This window comes from Carassius carassius, chromosome 19 (genome assembly GCF_963082965.1).
Source record: "Carassius carassius chromosome 19, fCarCar2.1, whole genome shotgun sequence".
NCBI lineage: Eukaryota > Metazoa > Chordata > Actinopteri > Cypriniformes > Cyprinidae > Carassius > Carassius carassius.
In genome coordinates this window covers 32,345,814-32,367,542 of record NC_081773.1, presented here as the reverse complement: position 1 = coordinate 32,367,542, position 21,729 = coordinate 32,345,814, and the positions used below count along the sequence as shown (strand labels likewise).

The window sequence follows — 21,729 nt, the reverse complement described above, 5'->3', positions numbered from 1 at the left end:
ATTTTTAAACCGTTGTAGTGAGTTGTGACGCATGTAAAATCAGATGATCGGAAGTTCATCTTCAGGATTATAATAATATCAAACTCTAGAATCTTACCACTCGTTTACCTCGCAAACCGGAGCACAAGCCCGAGCCCGCGTAAGATGATATTATCTATAATTAATCTATCTCCGTCGGGTTCGGGCAAAGATCTTCTGCTCTTAACCACATACAGGTGTGTTACACAAACGCGTCACGTGATTTCGGGAGCGCGCTCTGCAGGTACAACCGAAAAGGAAAGACTTCAGATCGAAAACAACAACTGAACCTTAATCGACGAGAAAACGCAATGAAATATCACTCTTCACGGTCAGTTCAGTGATTTTATTCTGATATCATAACGTTGTATTGTAGTTTGGGATTCATCCTCTCCAAGAAAAAAAGAACAAAGTCCTCAGTTCCGCGTCATTTGTTTTATTTTCCTCAAAAACAACAACCCAGTGAGGAAAAACAGTGTTAGCTGATCAATTCTTAATTACTGACCCCCTGCTGAATTTCATCTGAAAATAAGCAGAAATGAACCTGACATCAGTTTATAGTAGGAACGAGTTTTAAAAGGAGAGACAAACTCAAATATGAGGCCTGTTTGAGCGACAGATATGTATATTTGATATTTCTGATCTCTACAGATTATTGTTTTTGATTATTTTAACCAAACTATGTTACAGACTTTTCACTAAGAGCCTAAATAATCATATAAACTTATGTGAAATGGGCATCTGATGACCACTTTAAGCTTTCTCCTTTCTCTGGAAGGAACAGACGCATGTTTGCTGACACATGATCACACACTGATCTCCTGAAATATTCAGACTGTGACTGAAGTGTAGAGCTGATGATTTTATCATCTTCATCATCACAATTCTCTGAATTATTTAAAGTGTAATGGATATTCTGTTATATAATAATAATTGAAGAATGAATGGATATATAGTCATGTATGATTAGTTAAGTGTTTGATATACAGGCCTCGTGTCAGTCTGTCATTATGGAGATCAGAGAGAGATCTTCATCTCCAGATCACACCAGAGAGTCTCTGAAGAGCCACAGATCCATGAATCCTCCTGAATCCAGTGCTGATCCAGTGACCTCTGACCCCAGGTGAGATATGATCCAGTGACCTCTGACCCCAGGTGAGATATGATCCAGTGTCCTCTGACCAGGGCTTGAAAACGAAAAGAAAATTCAATCGGTTCACTCTGAGCAGAATCAATATTTTAACGTTTCTGTTCCTGCGTTCCTCTGAATTATTACCGTTCCGAAACCGGTTTGGGTGGAAAAAATACCGGTTAATAACATAATTTTTTAAAAACAATATTATGTGTCTATAATTTGCCTAATAATAATGTAAGGCTGTTTCTATATGCAGTTCTTACCGTGCGCTAGCTCGTTGGCTTTGTTGGAAGGAGGACACCGACAGGGAGCTCGGCAGATCATAAACACTTGATTTATTAAATATGAAGAGGTGAACATTAGGAATTAGCCACATCTGATTACACCGTGTGCGTCAACTCTACCTCTCATAACTGCGCGCAGACTATTCTCTCCCGCGATTCTAATCGCGGGTCTCTGTTCTCGCGATATTACCTTTCTGTCTTATTTATAGTTATAGAACATTAATTTTAACCTTAAATTTCACTCCCTACAATAATAGTAATGTAATAATAATAACGTACAGCGTTTTATTTACTCAAAAAGAAAAAAAAGGTTTCTAACATTAGTAAATAACCCGCTGTGGTTAGTCATCTTTTATAGAAAAAAAAAAAAAAAAACCTTGCGGCACTGCATTTTATTAGCCCTATTACTTTACGAAATAATGAAGGCTAAAATACCTGTAGTCGAAAGCAAAATGTTTACAAACATTATAAAAACAGCTATTAGTTTCTCTCCACAACAAAACAAGTTTAGGCTATAAAAACGTCAATCCGAAAACAAATTAATTTAAGCTGAAGCTGATGCCTGCATCTCTCATCCGGCACGAATCCAAATGTTTCCATGTTCCAGACGTATCTGGATGCTAAAATATTATTGATTATAAAGTGTTTGTACTTTTATCTACATAAAACATCACCCTTCAAATCAGCTTTATCAGCACAGTGAGGCGCGGTCACTCTGAACGCAACGTACAACGGAGAAGTCTAACATTTTATTTGTTTCTTTATCTCTATTTTATTTCGTTAATGTACAGGCTTTAATAAAGCAGAATGATGTTGTGTCAGCGCGATGGTCATACCAAAGCTGATTGGTTTAAGCAAGACATTAGGCTGTTCAAAGCTTCAGCTTTTGCAAAATAATTAAAACGGTAAAGCTTTTGCAAAATAAAGAAAATTTCTCTCTGCAGTTTCGTTGTCCTTCCCGAAATCTTTGGAACGTGTCACAATGAACCATAATTTAGCACACTTGATTTAAGTGAAATATATTTAGTGTATATGCTTATATTCCTTTTTATGTAAGCCTATAGGGGTTCGTTTTTCAGTTTTCTCCATTCACAGAAGTGCTGCAGGTGTGTGATCTGTTGAATTCATCTCACATATCCTCAGATAAACTCTTAAGGGTGGTTCATTGCCATTGAGACAGAGCTTTGATGAGTTCACAGCTGAGCGGACATTTCACTCGCTGGCTTCAGCGTCACATTTGCATATGCTGTACTGCTGGAATTCGTGATTCATTGACAGCTAATTTGAAATCTTAAATGGAACGATAAAATAACGTTATTAACCGGTTAATGGCCATTTCAAATTTTCGATTCTGTTCAGAACTATAAAATTTCTTGTTCTGTTCCTGTCAAAATTTCGTTCGTTTCCGGTTTTTGTTTTCGTTCCTTGAACCGGTTCAGAGCCCTGCCTCTGACCCCAGGCGAGGAGATATCCAGTATTAGAGTCGACAGCCTGAACAAGAGAGGTTAAGTTTACGGCACTGCAGCGAATTATTGAGGCAGAAAAACTGAAACAAGTGGAGGAGAAAAAAACACAAAATAATGAACAAATGTTTTGTGTCTTTGTACGTCAGAATCAGAATGCAAAACCATGATTTTCATTTTTACAGAATACCGTCCTCGAAGACACACTTTGAAGCAAAACAGATGTTTATGATTTCAAGCATTAAAGAGACAGACTACACTGAAGCATAAAGCATGTATTCGATTTAAACAGCTTTTCTTTCATATACACACTGGGTTTTTCCTCAAGATAAATGTAATGTGAACTATTTGTTTGGATGCTTGACCCCTGTATGACTGAGAGTGCGGGTCAGAAAACCTCACAGCATTGCTAAGAGTTTGTTTATTAGTGGAAGACAAACTGTCTTCTGCTGGCAAACCATTCACACATGTGGAGAAGGCGTCCGGATCAGATGATCATGATGTAAATGTGTTTTGGCGTCACATCTGACTGATGCTGCAGATTCTCACTTTCTGTCATCATCACTGTTTACAGCAAAAGAGTGTGATATTTCTGTGTGTTTTCTCAGGATCTGCAGTCAGAGATCTTCATCTCCTGATCACAGCTGTGTGTCTCTGAAGAGTGATGGATCCATGCTGGGTATTCCTCCTAAACTCAGTGATGAAGCAGTGACCTCTGACCCCAGGTGAGGATCGTGTGGTGATGATTGAACTGCTTTATGGGAGTCAGAAACACACTCGATACACACAGACACTCGACACAATGAGCACACGAGCTCCTACATTAACAAACTTCAGGAGCGCAATGAAAATGTGATAAATATGTATGAAATGTCATGAAAATAACAAATAATGTGTCTAAACAAAGCAGAAAACTTTATCCGTGATGTGGGACTTTTAATTATAAACAAACATAAATACAGCAGACTCTTATATTGAAATGTCGTTACAATATCCACAGCATAAAGTACAGACTGTTATAATTCATCAGCTGTCAATCACAAGCGATCATCTGGAATAAATGTGCTCTAGTCACTGATTGTGAACTGCTGTGAAACACAAGTCTGTAGAAGAGCAACAGTGCCACGGTTTTACTCTGAATGTGCAGCACTCAGATTTATTTCATCACAGCAGACTTCTGAAGTTTAATGATCACTTTAGACTGTATCGTGATTCTCCACATTTAAGAGAGTAAAGAATAAAAGCTCTCAGTGAGTTTGTTCTTTCCTCGTCACCTTTAGCTGCTCGCTGGAGGATTGTGAGACTCTCTTTTCCTTTTCTTTGCAGTTTTCTGCTTTTCTGTGAAGCTCCTTTGTAACAATGTGCTACACACAAAGAGTTAAACAGATGAAAGTGAAAGAGAAAGTGACGTGACATTCAGCCAAGTATGGTGACCCATACTCAGAATTTGTGCTCTGCATTTAACCCATCTGAAGTGCACACACACAGAGCAGTGAACACACACACACACACTGTGAACACACACCCGGAGCAGTGTTCATCATTTATGCTGCGGCGCCCGGGGAGCAGTTGGGGGTTCGATGCCTTGCTCAAGGGCACCTAAGTCGTGGTATTGAAGGTGGAGAGAGAACTGTACATGCACTCCCCCCACCCACAATTCCTGCCGGCCCGGGACTCGAACTCACAACCTTTCGATTGGGAGTCCGACTCTCTAACCATTAGGCCACGACTTCCCCCAGATCAACAAACTGAAATTATACTGAAAATACAAGACTGAAATCTTTATCGGTTTAGATGTTAATTTACACATCCTTTATTTTGAGACATGTTTAATCAGTTGTTCTTGTGATATTTCAGCAGAGCAGATGGAGAGCAAAGCATCTCTGGAGGAGTCTCCTCTGTCTTCTGTCTGAACAACACGAGCGTTACAGCGTCTCTGAATAAACCTTATCAAGCAGTGAATGATGAACTACAGAGAGTCAAAGAGCAGCACAAAACCAGCATGAAGAACAAGTAAGATGCGAGCGGCTACTGGTAGCCAGTGTAACCTGATGAGGAGAGGAGTAACGTGAGCTGTTTTTGGCTCATTGAAGACAACCCTCGCTGCTGCATTCTGGATCAGTTACAGAGGCTTGATAGTACATGCAGGAAGAGCCAGGAGAGCATTACAATAGTCCAGTCTGGAGAGAACAAGAGCTTGGACAAGAAGTTGTGTGGCTTGCTCTGACAGGAAGGGTCTAATCTTCCTAATGTTGTATAAGACTTGACTGTTAGCAGACAAAATTACTAAAGAAACCAGTCAGATAAGTGAGAGAGTAAGAACAGTGGGCTTTTGAGGAGACCGACCCGAGTACAAATCTGCATTTCTTCTCATTTACTCCAGTGTATATTAGCTCAGAGAGGTGTTTATATTAAAGAAAACATAAGAAAATATTCAAAACATGGAAATAAAACGTCTAACATGTATAATTAAATATATATGTGTTGTCCTCGTGTTGATCAGATGTTCTGGAGAATCAATCACATGCAGCTCATATTGTTCCCAAACTCAGAAGCGTGAGTCTCTTCCTGCAGCTTCAAGAACAGCTTTACTGATCAGCAGCTTCAGTGTGATTAGGAGCAGGTGTAGGGGGCTTTAGGAAGAGACACAAGGAAGGACACTAGAAGACACCATCTGTTTATAATCAACAGAATCAGAGAAAGAATATGTTACTACCTACTGTTCTGTAAAGCACTGCAGTACATTGAGGTGTGAGTACTATCTGCAAGTATGAATAATATCTCACAGTGTAGGAGATCTCCGGCTCTGATATCCTTGAGTGATGGAGAAACACACACACACACACACTCACACACACACACACACACTCTCTCTCTCAAACACACACACACACACACACACACACACACACACACACACACCACTACTCTGTACATATTAATACAGATCAATATAAAGCTCAGCTGTGTAATGAATAGTGTGAGTTAACATAAGACAGACTATTTGCAGGGATGTGATGTTCGTGTCAGAGTTTATATAGACTGTAGTGTGAGGCGCTCCATGTCTGCTGTTACTGTACTGTTTCTGGTTCTGATTCACTGTTAGTGCTGCGCTTGGTTTGAGACGCTTTAATTTACATTTGGGAACACAACATTCATCATTAGAAACATTTATAAATCTGTTGTTGTTTACAAAGAAGTTTCAGTGTCACATAATCCTTCAGAAATCATTCAGATTTACGGCTCAAGAAACATTTCTGATTATTATCAATGTTAGAAACAGTTTTGCTGCTTAATATTTTTGTGGAAACTATGATACCACTCCAACATTTGTATAAGATTTTTTTTAAAAAAGAGAGAAATTAATAATTTTATTCATCCTTCATGAAAGCAACAAAAAGTGAGTGAAGGCATTTAAAATGATTTCTATTTAATAAATGCATTAACCAATTTAATTAATATATTGATAAATGCAAATAAATGCTGTTCATTAAACTTTATATTTATCAAAAATTAAGTGCATCATCATTTCCACACAAAATATGAAGTAGCAAAATGTTCAACATTGATAATAAACAGAAATGTTTCTTGAGATTAAAATAAATTGTAATGATTTCTAAAATATCATGTGACACTGAAAACTGGAATAATGCTTTGCATCACAGGAATAACATTACATTTTATATTAAAATTGAAAACATTTTTTTTTTGTATTTGTAATATTTCACAATATTTATTTTATTTTACTTTATTTAGATCAAATAAATTCAGCCTTGATGAGCAGAAGATAGTTTGTAGCTCTGCCACATAAGAGATATACGTTTATAAAGCTGTTGATTAAATGTTAATGTGATTGTTGATGTGGCACAGCTGTTATTCATGTTTCTTTAGGCTTGTTTGAGATGCGCCTTGCCTCTTGTGAAATGTAGGCGGCTGCAGTAAGGGGAGGGGTCAAAAAATACCTTTAAAGTCGGACACTTCCTGAATCTCACTGTTTTGTCGCCTGCAAACGTCAGCAATGGAGGAGATCGCGTTCACGTTTTTTATCGCAGACGAAGAAAACTTACAGGTTGCTCACGTGACATCTACGTCATCAAGCTCAGTTTGAGTCTGCGCAGTACGCTCGACCCCCAGGTAGTGCGTGCTTCTATTCGACTTCACTCGTCTCCGTTGAATCCAATGGGGTCGCTGTGTCCCTTTCTTTTACTGTCTATGAGACACAAGCACAGAACCGGAAGTGAGGGTCGAAGTTTACTGCCGAGTAGCGCCACTTAAGGTTTTGGAGCTTTTATTACACACGAAACGTCATACTTTGTTATAATGATGCATTAAGGTGCGGTTACAGTACAATAAGCATTTTAAAACATGAATCTTGTGTAATATAATTGTATAGTTATCTGTTTCATTGTATTTTGAGAGTTCCTTCCTGATCATGCTGTTGAAAAAAATATTGCTTGAAACTTATGTTGGGTTTTTATATAAAACATCCTTTATTTTTTCAAGAACATATGTGCAGCATGCATTTTTTTATTTCAAAAATATAAAAAAATGAAATTGAAAAAAAAGAAGCCAACGATTCTTTTAATCATTTTAAAAGAAAGAAAAATGTAAATAAACTTCAAAATATGTCAAATGCAGAATTTACTGAGGCCCATTTTGTCATGGCATTCTTGCAAAAAAACCTCCATGTCATCCCTGAGCTCAAACTGAAACACAAAGGGCTCTTTTGAATCTTCCGTCTCTTCCCGGAGATTGTTGAGGGCTTTTTCCTTCTGAGCTTCATCCATTCGGATGAAAAGAGGCTCCTCCACTGGTCCCTTGAACAGATGGCTGTTGGAATGGAGCCATTCCAGAGCTTTATTCATGTGCCAGATTATTGGGTGCTCCTTTATTACAGAAAGTTAAATATTTCTTATAAATGTTAAGATATATTATAATTATAAATATAATTATATAAATATATATACACACTGCTTCACTGCTGCTAAGTGTAGCTTGTTCTCTTCTTTCGAGTCTTGTAGGGATTTCTGCACTGGAATATCCATATCTTGATTCATTTAAAATTAATCATAAGAGGGTAAAAATGTAACAGTGGGCTGGAGTAAATGTCCAGTATCTACCTTTCAGAGAAACCCCCAAAGTTTTCTAGAAGAAATAGACTACCACCTCCGAATGTTCGGAAAGTCGCAACGGAAGACAAAAATAGTAAAATCTTGATATTTTACTATTTTTGAAAATCAAACCAGAATATCTCACCATCAACATGAAGTCTCCACAATCAACACCCCCAATCTGTTGTGGGATATCCTGAAAAAAAAGGTAATTAAGGGTTTAACACTTCAGTCCAATCTTTAGCCGACTTCTTTATAACCAACCTTGTTTTTCAGTAGCAGCCATTTGCCAGGTGAAATGCTGCATTTTTTGGATTAATTTTATTTTTTGGCCATTTACAACATGCAAAAATTAATCGAACCATCCGTAGAATTTTTTTTTTATATACAATAGAGTATGACTACATATTCATGCTTCAATAAGATGATAAATCCTAACACAAATTAAACATTTAATAGATAAACGCTGAACTTTTGCGATAATTTTTTACAACATGTCCAAAAAATTAGACAACTCACCGTGCTCTCCGCCATGCTTTTGTCTTAAGACAACTCCGCCCTCACTTCCGGTTCTGTGCTTACTCCGCCCCTCACTTCCGGTTCTGTGCTTACTCCGCCCCTCACTTCCGGTCCTGTGCTTACTCCGCCCCTCTCTTCACCAGTGAGAGAGAGATGAATGAAAACATCACTAAACAAATATATCAGAAGCTGACGTTTAGTCTTTATTTCTAAACGTGGACACCACACGCAGCTATTGACTGACTGATTTTGAAATCTGGTTGCAGCACACACATGAGGAGAATCTTTGCAGATTATCTTCCCTCAAATATTAAACATGCACACACTGAAAGATCTGAACATCGTGGCACATCACACACTGTAAGATATTATTAAGATTATCACACCAGAGGGAGCGCCTCACGTGATCTCACGCAGCAGATCATCACTGAATTTTATTTATTTTAGCTAGCTTTGTGCATTTTAGCGCTTCTTTCTACTTACAGTTTTTATGTGTTTTTGCTATATTATACAGGCAGTTATGTTACTACAAAATGTCAAGAAACAGTTTCCTCTATCTCCACTATCCAATATTATACCGGTATTGATGATAACTGTGATATTCAAAGCAACAATTATCGATATCGTTTTAATTTAATGAATTAAACCTTCATATTCATTAATGCACTGTGAACTAACATGAACAATGAATAACTGTTTTATTAACATTAACAAAGATTAATAAATTGTGTAATAAATGTATTGTTCATTGTTCATTCATGTTAGTTAAAGCATTAATGTTAACAAATGACATTTTATTGTAAAGTGATACCATTAATATTTATTCATCATACTGTTGAACTGACAGTATTTTCTCTCTTGTTATTTCATAGGAGCTTTAAAGAAGTGCCCTGCGTTTATCAGTGTCCTTGTGTTCGTTGGGTGAAAAAGAAAAACTTAATAAACAAAGTAAAAAATAATTTTGACTGATATCCTTTTCCCCGCAAGGTTTCTATAGATATCACAGTATATGGATATTGTGAATTCTTATGGCAACAATAAGCGTGATATGAAACATCTAATATCCTGACAGCCCTAGATGAGACAACTGTCAATCAAGAGACAGAGATACAGAAAGTAAAACATTGTGTGTCTTTGTTTCTTGTTCATGTGTGGACTTCTGTGTTCATGTTAAAGCTGTTTCTGCATTAGCAACACCTTTAAATGGATTCTGTTACACTAAGTGCTAATAGCTCGTCTTGTTAGCAAAGGCTTACATTTACATTTAATCATTTAGCAGACGCTTTTATCCAAAGTGACTTACAAATGAAACAACAGAAGCAATCAGACCAACAAGAGAACAACAACAGTATACAAGTGCCATGACAAGTCTCAGTTAGTCTAGTACAGAACACAGAGCCAGGGTTTAAGAATATGATAGACAAGAAAAGAAAAGGTAAGTGCTAGTATTAGTTGGTTAAGTGCTGGTGAAAAAGATAAGTATTTAGATGTCTCTTGAAGATGAGTAAAGACTCAGCTGTATGAATTGAGATTGGGAGGTGATTCCAGCAGCTGGACACAGTCCAGGAAAAGGTCCGTGAGAGTGATTTTGAACTTCTTTTGGATGGTACCACAAGGAGTCGTTCACTTGCAGAGCGCAAACTTCTGGAGGACACATACGATTGAACCAGTGAGTTTAGGTAAGTTGGTGCCGTGCCAGTGGTCGTCTTGTAGAGAAGCATCAGTACCTTGAATTTGATGCGAGCGGCTACTGGTAGAGAGTGTAACCTGATGAGGAGAGGAGTAACGTGAGCTGTTTTCGGCTCATTGAAGACAACCCTCGCTGCTGCATTCTGGATCAGTTACAGAGGCTTGATAGTACATGCAGGAAGAGCCAGGAGAGCATTACAATAGTCCAGTCTGGAGAGAACAAGAGCTTGGACAAGAAGTTGTGTGGCTTGCTCTGACAGGAAGGGTCTAATCTTCCTAATGTTGTATAAGACTTGACTGTTAGCAGACAAAATGACTAAAGAAACCAGTCAGATAAGTGAGAGAGTAAGAACAGTGGGCTTTTGAGGAGACCGACCAGAGTACAAATCTGCATTTCTTCTCATTTACTCCAGTGTATATTAGCTCAGAGAGGTGTTTATATTAAAGAAAACATAAGAAAATATTCAAAACACGGAAATAAAACATCTAACATGCGCACACACACACACACACACACACACAGAGAGAGAGACACACAGACACACACACACACACACACACTTACAGACACATAACGGTTCACTTACTCACACACACAAAAAATAAAAATGCTTAGAGACAGAAAAGTTACAGTGAAAATGTCTTTGTGTTTCTAAGTAATCAGAATCCACAGCTTCACTATTATTAGAGAGACACTGCACAGACAGACAGGAATAATTTACTGTAACCACTCTCTCACGAATGCATTCAAATAAATGTAATTGTACTGTGCTTCTCTGTATCTGATTTAATAACCGATAAAATAACTGATGAAGATGTAGCCTACTATTCTTTCATCCTTACTAACAAAATTTGCTTCAACTTCAAAAAGCTGCAGTTACAGATTTAACTTTTAATTCTGATAACCTTTAAATCATTTAATGCACACTTAGCCTAATTAAATTCATTTTTTTGGTTATCATCATTATTATTATCATCATCATCATCATTATTATTATAACTATACATTCATTCATTCCTTCAATTATAAACTCAACAGCATAAGGTGAAAATAACTATATACATAAGTGAGTGGAAAGGGCAAGTGAATACATGAATCTTTGACACTTTTCTCCATTGACTTGCAGAATATTTTCTGTGATGTTACTGTTAGACAGTGCTGAGAAGATAATAATTTACAGTTTACAGGTTACTCTATTTAAAATGTAATAAGTAGTGTAACTATTTCAATTGCTTTATTAAAGTAATGTAACAGATTACATTTGATTGTTTTTCTAAATGTAAAATATTTTCATCTGTAAAAGCAGGCAGGGTTAAGCTTACAGTAGAACTCAACACTGATTATTGGCAGACTTTCAAAAGCCTTCATCACTTAAATTAAGATTATAATCATTTAATTTTAAACCACAGACACCACAAAATTAGACTTTAACACCTTTTTACTTTGAGATCAATCTGATTCTGGTTAAATTCTGATCATTCTGGTTAAATACAGGTTTAAAATCATAAGAAATAGTTTGATAGCTATGATACTGTTTTTAAAATCAGATCTTTTCACAGCTGTGACAGGAAACACTGGCATCTAGTCATGGGCCGGTATGAGATTTAGACAGTATGATAACCTTAAGCAACAATATCACGGTATCACTGTATTGTTGTTACAGCTCTGAAATGTGTTATTTTTAAATGACTGGGTAAATGAGATATTCTGGAGGACACATACGATTGAACCAGTGAGTTTAAGGATGTTAGTGCCGTGCCAGTGGTCGTCTTGTAGGCAAGCATCAGTACCTTGAATTTGATGCGAGCAGCTACTGGTAGAGAGTGTAACCTGATGAGGAGAGGAGTAACGTGAGCTGTTTTTGGCTCATTGAAGACAACCCTCGCTGCTGCATTCTGGATCAGTTACAGAGGCTTGATAGTACATGCAGGAAGAGCCAGGAGAGCATTACAATAGTCCAGTCTGGAGAGAACAAGAGCTTGGACAAGAAGTTGTGTGGCTTGCTCTGACAGGAAGGGTCTAATCTTCCTAATGTTGTATAAGACTTGACTGTTAGCAGACAAAATGACTAAAGAAACCAGTCAGATAAGTGAGAGAGTAAGAACAGTGGGCTTTTGAGGAGACCGACCCGAGTACAAATCTGCTTTTCTTCTCATTTACTCCAGTGTATATTAGCACAGAGAGGTGTTTATATTAAAGAAAAGTGTGATTAGGAGCAGGTGTAGGGGGCTTTAGGAATATAGGGTGGTGATGGCGCAGTGGATAAGACACATGCCTTTGGTGTGAGAGACCCAGGTTCGAATCCACTATAAGACACCAATGTGTCCCTGAGCAAGACACTCAACCCCTAGTTGCTCCAGAGGTGTGCGACCTCTGACATATATAGCAATTGTAAGTCGCTTTGGATAAAAGTGTCAGCTAAATGAATAAATGTAAATGTAGACACAAGGAAGGACACTAGAAGACAGCATCTGTTTATAATCAATAGAATCATAGAAAGAATATGTTACTACATACTGCCACAATTTACAGTAAGTATGAATAATATAATCTCATTTTTTTATATATCGGCATCGGCCGATATCCGTGTTTAGTAGCGCCGATTTAAAGTCAGGCACGTCAGTGGGCAGCCCCGTGTTATTGGTGTGGTGGAAAGTGCTGCTGCTGCATGTGAAGCACCCCAAGCTAAAACTTTTGAAAGGTTCAACAACAGTCCTGGGAGATAAAGGCAGTCAGAGAATCTCACTCTGTAAATGGGGTGGAGAAGTTGTCAGCTCTTACAAACACTGCAGCGTGATTGAGGGCTCCGTTACTCCACCCCACTCACAGACAGCACCGTGCTCGGTAGTGGTGGGCGATACTGCAAAATTTGGTATCGATCCGATACCAAATACATATAGGGTCAGTATCGCCGATACCGATACCGATACCAATACGATACTTTTTACTTAAAAAAAAAAAAAAAAAAAAAACTTGTGTAGGGGAGTGCAGTAGGTCTGTCATTATTTCTGAGGTGGATGAATGATCAATTATTTAGGCAATATTATGTTAAAAAGAAGATATTATGTGCACTTTAAGTTGATTTCATATATTTTAATTTAATAATTTAATGTTAATTAAAAAAAAGACAAAACGTATGTTTATTTGTCTTGGCCTTTTTTTTCTTTTCTTTTTTTTTTTTTTTTTTTTTGCTGATTCGGAAAATGATCCGATCCATACGAGGACGAGCGAGCGCGGGTTTGACTAGATGTATTTGGAGGTTATTGCTCACGTCTCGTTCTGCACATATCCAAATGTTTCCATATTCGCAATGTATCTGAATGTTAAACTATAATTTAAAAAAAAAAATGAAAAAAAAATTTTATGTAAACTAGACGGAAAGATCATCCTCTTCACATGAGCAAAAACGTGCATAACAGCAGAGTGGAGCGGTATACTACGGTCTGTTTAAACTGACCAGTGTAACCTTTTATGTGTTTGGTTGACTGTACTTTATTTTAATAATGAACAGACTGCGATGTACGTTTGTAATTAGAATGCACTTTAGATGTTCTGTGTCATTTATACCAAACACAAATGTTGCTGGTTGCTAGTGTGTTTGCAGCACTACTGTTATTTATTTTTTATATATTTAATTTTTTATATTTTTCAGTTTAATTGATTTTTATTTATAAAATTGTATTTATTTAAATGTATATTTAAGTTTACATTTATGTTCCAACAAACTTGAAAAATTCTACTCGATAAATGCTCTAAAACTTTTATGTAAATGATTGACTTATATATATATATATATATATATATATATATATATAATTACCTGTTTCATATATTTAATACTTGGTCAGTTTATTGATTTGTTTGGTTAACTTTGGATACATTTTTTTATTTTAATACCGTGCAGTGCACAAAATTAAGATTCGAGAGATGGTTCAAGTCAGTGCTCAATAGAAGATGATAAGTTTAGAAATGTTGTGCATCCACTTATTATTAGTGCGATATTTTAGCATGAAAATGAAGGGGAAAACTTCAAGATATCGGCAGCACATATCGGCCATCGGCTGACCCTGACCTCTAAACATCCGCATCGGCTATAGAAAAACCCATATCAGTCGATCTCTAGTTAGGATCCTCACTGAAACGTGTTTCTCGACCCGGTGACTTTTAATGAATGACGGTGAGAATCTGAGATTGGTAATGCTGTCATAAATTCACAACGGTTGTGCTGTAATTATATAATAGACTGTAGTGTGACGCGCTCCATGTCTGCTGTTACTGTACTGTTTCTGGTTCTGATTCACTGTTAGTGCTGCGCTTGGTTTGAGACGCTTTAATTTACATTTGGGAACACAACATTCATCATTAGAAACATTTATAAATCTGTTGTTGTTTACAAAGAAGTTTCAGTGTCACATAATCCTTCAGAAATCATTCAGATTTACTGCTCAAGAAACATTTCTGATTATTATCAATGTTAGAAACAGTTTTGCTGCTTAATATTTTTGTGGAAACTATGATACCACTCCAACATTTGTATAAGATTTAAAAAAAGAGAGAAATTAATAATTTTATTCATCATTCATGAAAGTGACAAAAAGTGAGTGAAGGCATTTAAAATGATTTATATTTAATAAATGCATTAACCAATTTAATTAATATATTGATAAATGCAAATAAATGCTGTTCATTAAACTTTTAATTTATCAAAAATTAAGTGCATCATAATTTCCACACAAAATATGAAGCAGCAAAATTGTTTTCAACATTGATAATAAACAGAAATGTTTCTTGAGATTAAAATAAATTGTAATGATTTCTAAAAGATCATGTGACACTGAAAACTGGAATAATGAAGAAGAACATTCTGCTTTGCAGAATCACAGGAATAACATTAGATTTTATAATATATTAAATTCGAAAACTTTTTTTTGTATTTGTAATAATATTTCACAATATTTATTTATTTTTACTTTATTTTGATTAAATAAATTCGGTCTTGATGAGCAGAAGATAGTTATTTCAAAAACATTAATAATTTTAATGTTTCCAAACTTTTGGCAGGTACTTTAATAATAATAACAATTCTATATACTTCACTATAATATATTATAGTACTTTATTATAATATATTATTATATTGTTGTCATGATTATTAAATTCTGCTTTTTATTTTTTACAGGACAGTATATATTTTTACAATATAAGATATATCTTTTAATGTGGTAAAATACATATTTTTAATAATGAGTGCTGGGGGCGTGGTCAGATCTTCCTTCTTTTTTGTCTCTAGTTGATCACATGACTGTATTTGGTTAAAAATCCTGACAGAGTAATAAAGAGTTTTTACTTTCTTTTTGAATGAGGCTTTTATGATTTATGATCATGTGTTTTTTTTGTTGTTGTTCTTTGACATTTTAAATCTCAGTCCAGTGATTCATCACACATTGATTTGTTCTTTCTCTTTACTAATGGATTCACAGCTAAACTGATCTGATCTGAGAGAGTGAAGAGTGTGTCATTGTTCTCTACAGGTTGAGTTATTGTGGCGTCACAGATGAAGGTTGTTCTGCTCTGACTTCAGCTCTGAGATCAAACCCCTCACACCTGAGAGAACTGGATCTGTCTGAGAATAAAATAAGAGATTTGGGTGTGAAGAGTCTCTGTGCTGGACTGGAGGATCCTCGCTGTAAACTGGAGAAACTGTGGTAAGATCACTCAAACCTGTGACCTGTGGTCAGGGCTGGACTGGGGTTAAAATTCAGCTCTGGACAAATCCAGTCCATCTGACCCACGAGTTCCTCCATGAATGTTTTACTGGGTGACAGGGCCTTTAAATGGAGTAAATAATAATAGATATTACTGAATTCATGACAAATATAACAAACTTAATAATGTATTTGTGTCACACAGAAATGCACTTGACAGTAAAGCATTGATTTTGAGCTAGAATGCAGGAAATCTATTGAGAAATAAATTCTGTCATCATTTCCTCACCCTCATGTCAATCCAAACCTGTGTGACTTAGTTTCTTCTGTAGAACACAACAGATATTTTGTAGAAACCATTACCAAACCATTTCTTGAATTTCTGAAATGATCTTCTTTTATGTTCCACAGAAGAAAGAAATTGATACAGGTTTGAAATGACACGATGTTGAGAAAATGACAATTTACATTTTTGGGTGAACTGTCCTTTAAGAACTTATTTACTGGTTATATTTAATATTTAAGTAGGCTAATAACAGTAACATTTATAATAAATACATCTCTATTGTACAGTGTTAATAACTGCAAGTTAAATTACTATGATGATGAATTTACAAGTCTATGTTTTGTCATTTTCCAATTGACCTCGTCATGAAGTTTAGATTGTGGTGTGTGTTTTCAGCCAGCATCACTACAGAAGCTTTAATGTTCTCATATCACACGACTGTAAAACACAATTCTGTGTCACATCTGAATGGATCAAGACACTTGTGTTGTTGATCACTTTACTCCTGATGACCAGTACATCCCTGTCTGTGGGTCACAAGTCAGACTCTCTGACCATTAGACCACGACTGCCCCATATATATGATTGATAGATTAGAAATATTAGACAGAATGGAAGGTTAAATGAGTTTGAATGGTCTAGAAATAGAACATAGAATGGCAGCTAAATGGAGTCTAAAGACCTTCAGTTTGTTTACATTTGAATTTTGACAGTTGGAGTTTGAATAGTCTTGGCTCATCTGAACATTTCGTCAATGTAAGTCTGTGGGATTTTGATGATTTTTAATCTTCATTTTTAGGTAAACTGTAAATCGTAATTAGAGGAGCAAGAGACTGTTTCTCCAGACAGATCTGTGCTTATATCACTATGAAACAATATCTCACATTCAGCTCTGTGTGTCTGTTCAGTCCTGAAGCACATGACAGTTTCAAACAGCAGCATTGAGCATCAACATGCAGAAATCTCATTCTATCAGCAGCAGTTTGTGGCAATGATTGTCATTATATCTCCTCTCCTGCTCTGAGACCAGAGTCAATAACAAACTACACACACTTCAACTACAATTAACACTGTGTCATTGTTCTCTACAGGTTGAGTGATTGTGACGTCACAGATGAAGGTTGTTCAGCTCTGGCTTCAGCTCTGAGATCAAACCCCTCACACCTGAGACACCTGAGTCTGTTTGGGAATAATCTACGAATATCAGGAGTGAAGTTACTCTCTGATCTGAAAGATGATCCACGTTATAAACTGGAGACATTACACTACTGTGAGTATATTAGTATTTAAATCTTTTAAAATGGCCAAAGTTTAGTAACAGACATATTTGGAGAATATAAGATAATAAATCAGCTTCTCTTTAGTTTCTGTTCTTTAAACTGTTTAATTCTGTGATGATCTATGAATATATGAATATGTTCATCTCCTCCAGTGTCTCTGTGTGTAAATGATAAAGAGAGAGTTGTTGATCATTCACTGTTATTAATCTATGATCAGTTGTTCATCAGATCAGAGTATGTGAGCGGAGTGGAGCGTCAACAATTTCTCCTCCGCGCTCCGATCATTTAATTATCACTCCGCTCCGCTCCGCTCCACACTCACTGATATCAGAAACACCGCTCCACCTTCACTCCACGTCTAAAGTATTTCAGTATGTGTGAAATTACACACTTCAACTTCTGTTCATAACTTATATTAAACAAATAAATGAATTGTACTCGTGACGGAGCGGTGCTGGAGCGCTCTTGGAGCGAGTGAAAACCACGACGCTCCGACTTTTAAAAGATCCGCTCCTCGCTCCAGTCAAAATCACACGCTCCACTCCGCGCTCCGCTCACATACTCTGATTCATATCTCTGACTGTAATATGAATATACTGTGTGTTTCTGAGCTGGATCTGCTGATGTGATGTGACAGCAGTAATGTCTCATACTCATATCTGACTGTCTGTGTGTTTTATTGTAGGACTCTCAGTATTTAGACGTCAGTTCAGTTTCCTCAGGATCAGCTGATGGTGAATAAGAGCCGCTACAGGAATCAGTGATGTGAAGTTAAATGAATGCATGGAAGTGTAATGTGTGGAGCAGTGTTGATGAACAGAAGAAACAAGCTTCAAGGAAACTAAACTAATTCATCAAAATAAGTTTTTATCCAAAGGACATTAAGAAAATAGTTGATTTGTTTATACAGCACTGAAAACCAAGTAAATCAATGTGATATTTTCAGTGATGGGGTTATATCCTGAGCTGTCCAGATTTAATATAGATCATCATAACTGTGTATCCTGAAATTCAGAAATAGACATCTTATCACTTGTACATTTTCCACTTGATATCATCATGAGAAATGTGTGTCCTGCTGTATCTTGATTTAAAAACAGGAGCTGGAGGAGTTTTATTGTTTTTAAACTTAAACATCTTTTATGTAAAATATCTTACTCAGGTCTGTACTAAATAAAAATGATCATGAATTTTGTTTCTTATTTTGTTAGAATTATTCACACTTTCTCAGATTCTGTAACATTCGAATGTCGCTGTAAATATCAGCATCTATGCATATATGCAGCATATATTTGCTGTGTTTGATTCTTTAAATCTTCCTCTTAAATGTGTCTAATAAGGCTGTAAAAAAACTATTCTAATGCAAAAATGCTGATGAATTTGAAATGATTTGTTTCTAATTGTTTAAGCAACGTAATTAATTATATATGGTTAATAAACATTATTTTAAACATGCACTTTTTTTCCAAAGATAGTCGTGTGATTTTATTGCTTTGCAGAAACGTGCATTAGTAATATTTCACTCGATGTGCTCTCTTGTGTCCTCAGGAGAGAAGACAAAAGCTGGTTTTCCCTCCAACTGAAATTATGTCTTTTAAATTCCAATATAATTTGAAAATGTATCATATTTAAGAACAGAATTCTAATTTAGTTTTTCAGCTCTAGTGTCTAATACACTGAGTTCCAGTTAATTTCAAAGAGAGTTTCAATGTGGTTCATTGGAGCACTAGAGTTATCTTCTTTTTATTAAATTATTATAATCACAACTATTCATTTTACAGTCCTGCTACTAGCATTTTATTCAGACTAAAACCCCTTTAATTCGGGTGAGAAGGTTTTTTTCTCTCTCTCTCTCGAGAAGCTTTTGCACGTATAATAATACCGCTGCAGAAGCATTTCGCAGGATAAAGGTTATCGATTAATTGATCGTTAATTTAAAAGACGATCGATCATGGAAATTATCGAAAATTTACATCACTAAATGCACATAAGTTGGATTGTATGGAGCTAATTTTGACAAAACTATTTGAATTTGAATTGTGTAAATATGAATTCTAAACAAGTGTAATTTAACAAAAAAAAAAATGAACATTATATGGGATTTAAAACAGTTTTGAATTGGATTCTGGATTTTTTTTTTCTTTAATATTTACCATTTGAAATTTAACACAATGGATTTTTTTAAGGTAAAGTTTTATAGACATGTATTTTCAAACAGATTTTTTGTTCTGAATTCTTAGACTGCAAATATCAGGTTTTAAACATTTTGAAAGTTTTCAAAATGAAGAAGAAATTCGGAACATCAAATAAAATTTTCTAAAATTCAAAGCGCAGAAATTCAGATCGTACAGAAAGAAGGTCAGAGGTCATTCACAGGGAGATCATCTCCGAAAAGAACGAAGCGTTTTGTCCAATCACAGAGCTGCAGCAGATTTCTGGCGCGAGCGTCCGGCTCAGGAGGTCTTTCTTCTGCTGATCATGAATCCAGAGGTAAGTGATTTTTAAGCATTTATGGTTTATATTTAGATATTATGTTAGCATTCCCAGCATGTGACACATTAGTCTAAGCGGTCTCTGGTGTTTGTTTTAAAGTATATTTGGTGTAAAAGTAGCATCACCGTGTCTATACGGGACGCAACAGCTTGAAGTGACAAAGCGGCCTGTAAAGAGCTCGGACTCTGTCAGAAATAGAACAGGAATCCGTTTGCTGTTGGAGATTTCACATTCAGTGTAGACACTATCACTGATTATAATCCACAGGTTCTTCTGTCTTCAGTCTGGACGAGGTGTGAGCGTCATAACTCCAGGGACGGATGAACACACGGCTCTACTGGACACGTACTCGGAGAACTAGACCAGAGGGACCCCGCCGAAATACTGCTGCTCCCAGAACCAGATTTCAGCCAGACACCTCAGATTTCTGAGACAAGAGGAGCTTGAATGAACTTTACCAAAGAAAAGAAGATATGAGGCAGAACGCACGCTTGCTGTTCTCTGGTGAATTCTCTCTTAATGAACAACAATGTAGAGCTGTGCACACAATGTAAGTAAGAGATTAATTTGACAGTGTGAACAGCTTCAGTGATTATAATCAGAGTTTCTGAGAGAGCTTGAACTCTTGCTAGACTGAAGTCAATGATAATGTTCTTGACTTTGATGATTGATTCTTTGCTCTTTCTGTTCAGTACACATACATACATACATTTAGTCATTTTTATTTAGCTGAATTGAATTCTTTCAGAGCTGACGATAGACCAAACCAAGATTTCATCATAACGGGACAAAAGCAAGACAAGCACAAGAGATGCAATTAAGTTTAATTTATAGTGCCTTTTTTACATCGGCCAAAAGCTAAAAAAGAATGCATCTCTGTTTGATCAAATGTAGTCATCATCTTCTTTACTAACTTCAGTGCATTTGTTTATTCTCTCATCCATTAAACCACAATAGGCTTTGTGCTTTGTTACTTTTGATAAGAAACAAAGTCTTAGATTTGAATTCTGTCCATCTTATCTTGAAATGTCACCAATAAATCTGACTGTGGTGCTCTCTATCTAATGCAGTGACGATCACGCAGTGTGCCTCAGGTCAAGTGAAGCGGCAGCATGCAGCACACTTGAAAGATCACGTCTTCCTCTGTTTTTAACACCAGTTACGGGCTACAGCGCCAAATAAACATGAATGAATGCCAAAGGGTCTGTAAACAGATACAGGACATTTTACTGACATTAATCCTGTCACATGTAATCGCTCAATCAGTGTTTCAGCCGTACTTCAGAGACGTCACAAACAGCTCGTCAACAAGATGTCATGTTTCTCATCAAATCCATATTCAGGGACCATGAACTTGGTATTCAGCTAGAAAATTACTTCTGGAGAGGAGCATTTTGATAAATAAATACACCATATTACATTCATTGTAATGTTTAATCCATATTGTTGTTGTACTTTAGGATAGTTGGTGAAATAATGGCAGTGAGCATTACTCAGGATGGACCTTTTTCATGGAGTGGATTTACAATTTCATTTCTTCCGGGAGATTAATAAAGATGAGCTGACATAACAGATGCAGACCTGCTAGATCTGATTGACAAGGTTTTCTAATTCAACTCAATTCAGATTTGTATATACATCTGTGTAGTGTATGTGTGTGTTACTCCTGGTTTTTATTTCTTTAGATTGAGACTGCAGACACTACAGCCTTGCTTGAGCTTTCTGAAAGAATCGTAGCATGTGGT

The 21,729-nt window shown here is 36.3% G+C and overlaps 1 protein-coding gene and 1 long non-coding RNA gene across 4 annotated transcripts in view; both read left to right on the top strand.

Annotated features, from left to right (window-relative positions):
• The window catches only part of LOC132095595 (NACHT, LRR and PYD domains-containing protein 12-like), a 594,505-nt gene that overhangs the window by 538,291 nt on the left and 34,485 nt on the right, over window positions 1-21,729 (top strand). Inside the window, exon 25 of one of the 2 annotated variants that reach the window (XM_059500733.1) lies at window positions 15,752-15,925. The exons of the other annotated variant lie outside the window; for it this stretch is intronic. Coding sequence (XP_059356716.1) covers window positions 15,752-15,925 — 174 coding nt within the window. The remainder of the gene's footprint in view (window positions 1-15,751; window positions 15,926-21,729) is intronic. 2 annotated transcript variants of the gene reach the window in all.
• LOC132095604 (uncharacterized) overlaps window positions 20,923-21,729 on the top strand; it is a 9,001-nt gene continuing 8,194 nt past the window's right edge. Inside the window, exons 1-3 of one of the 2 annotated variants that reach the window (XR_009422464.1) lie at window positions 20,923-21,341; window positions 21,445-21,586; window positions 21,670-21,729. The exon at window positions 21,670-21,729 is cut by the window's right edge and continues 41 nt beyond it. This is a non-coding gene — a long non-coding RNA (uncharacterized LOC132095604). Of the gene's footprint in view, window positions 21,587-21,669 lie in introns of both variants that reach the window. The other variant, XR_009422463.1, reaches the window with a different exon arrangement.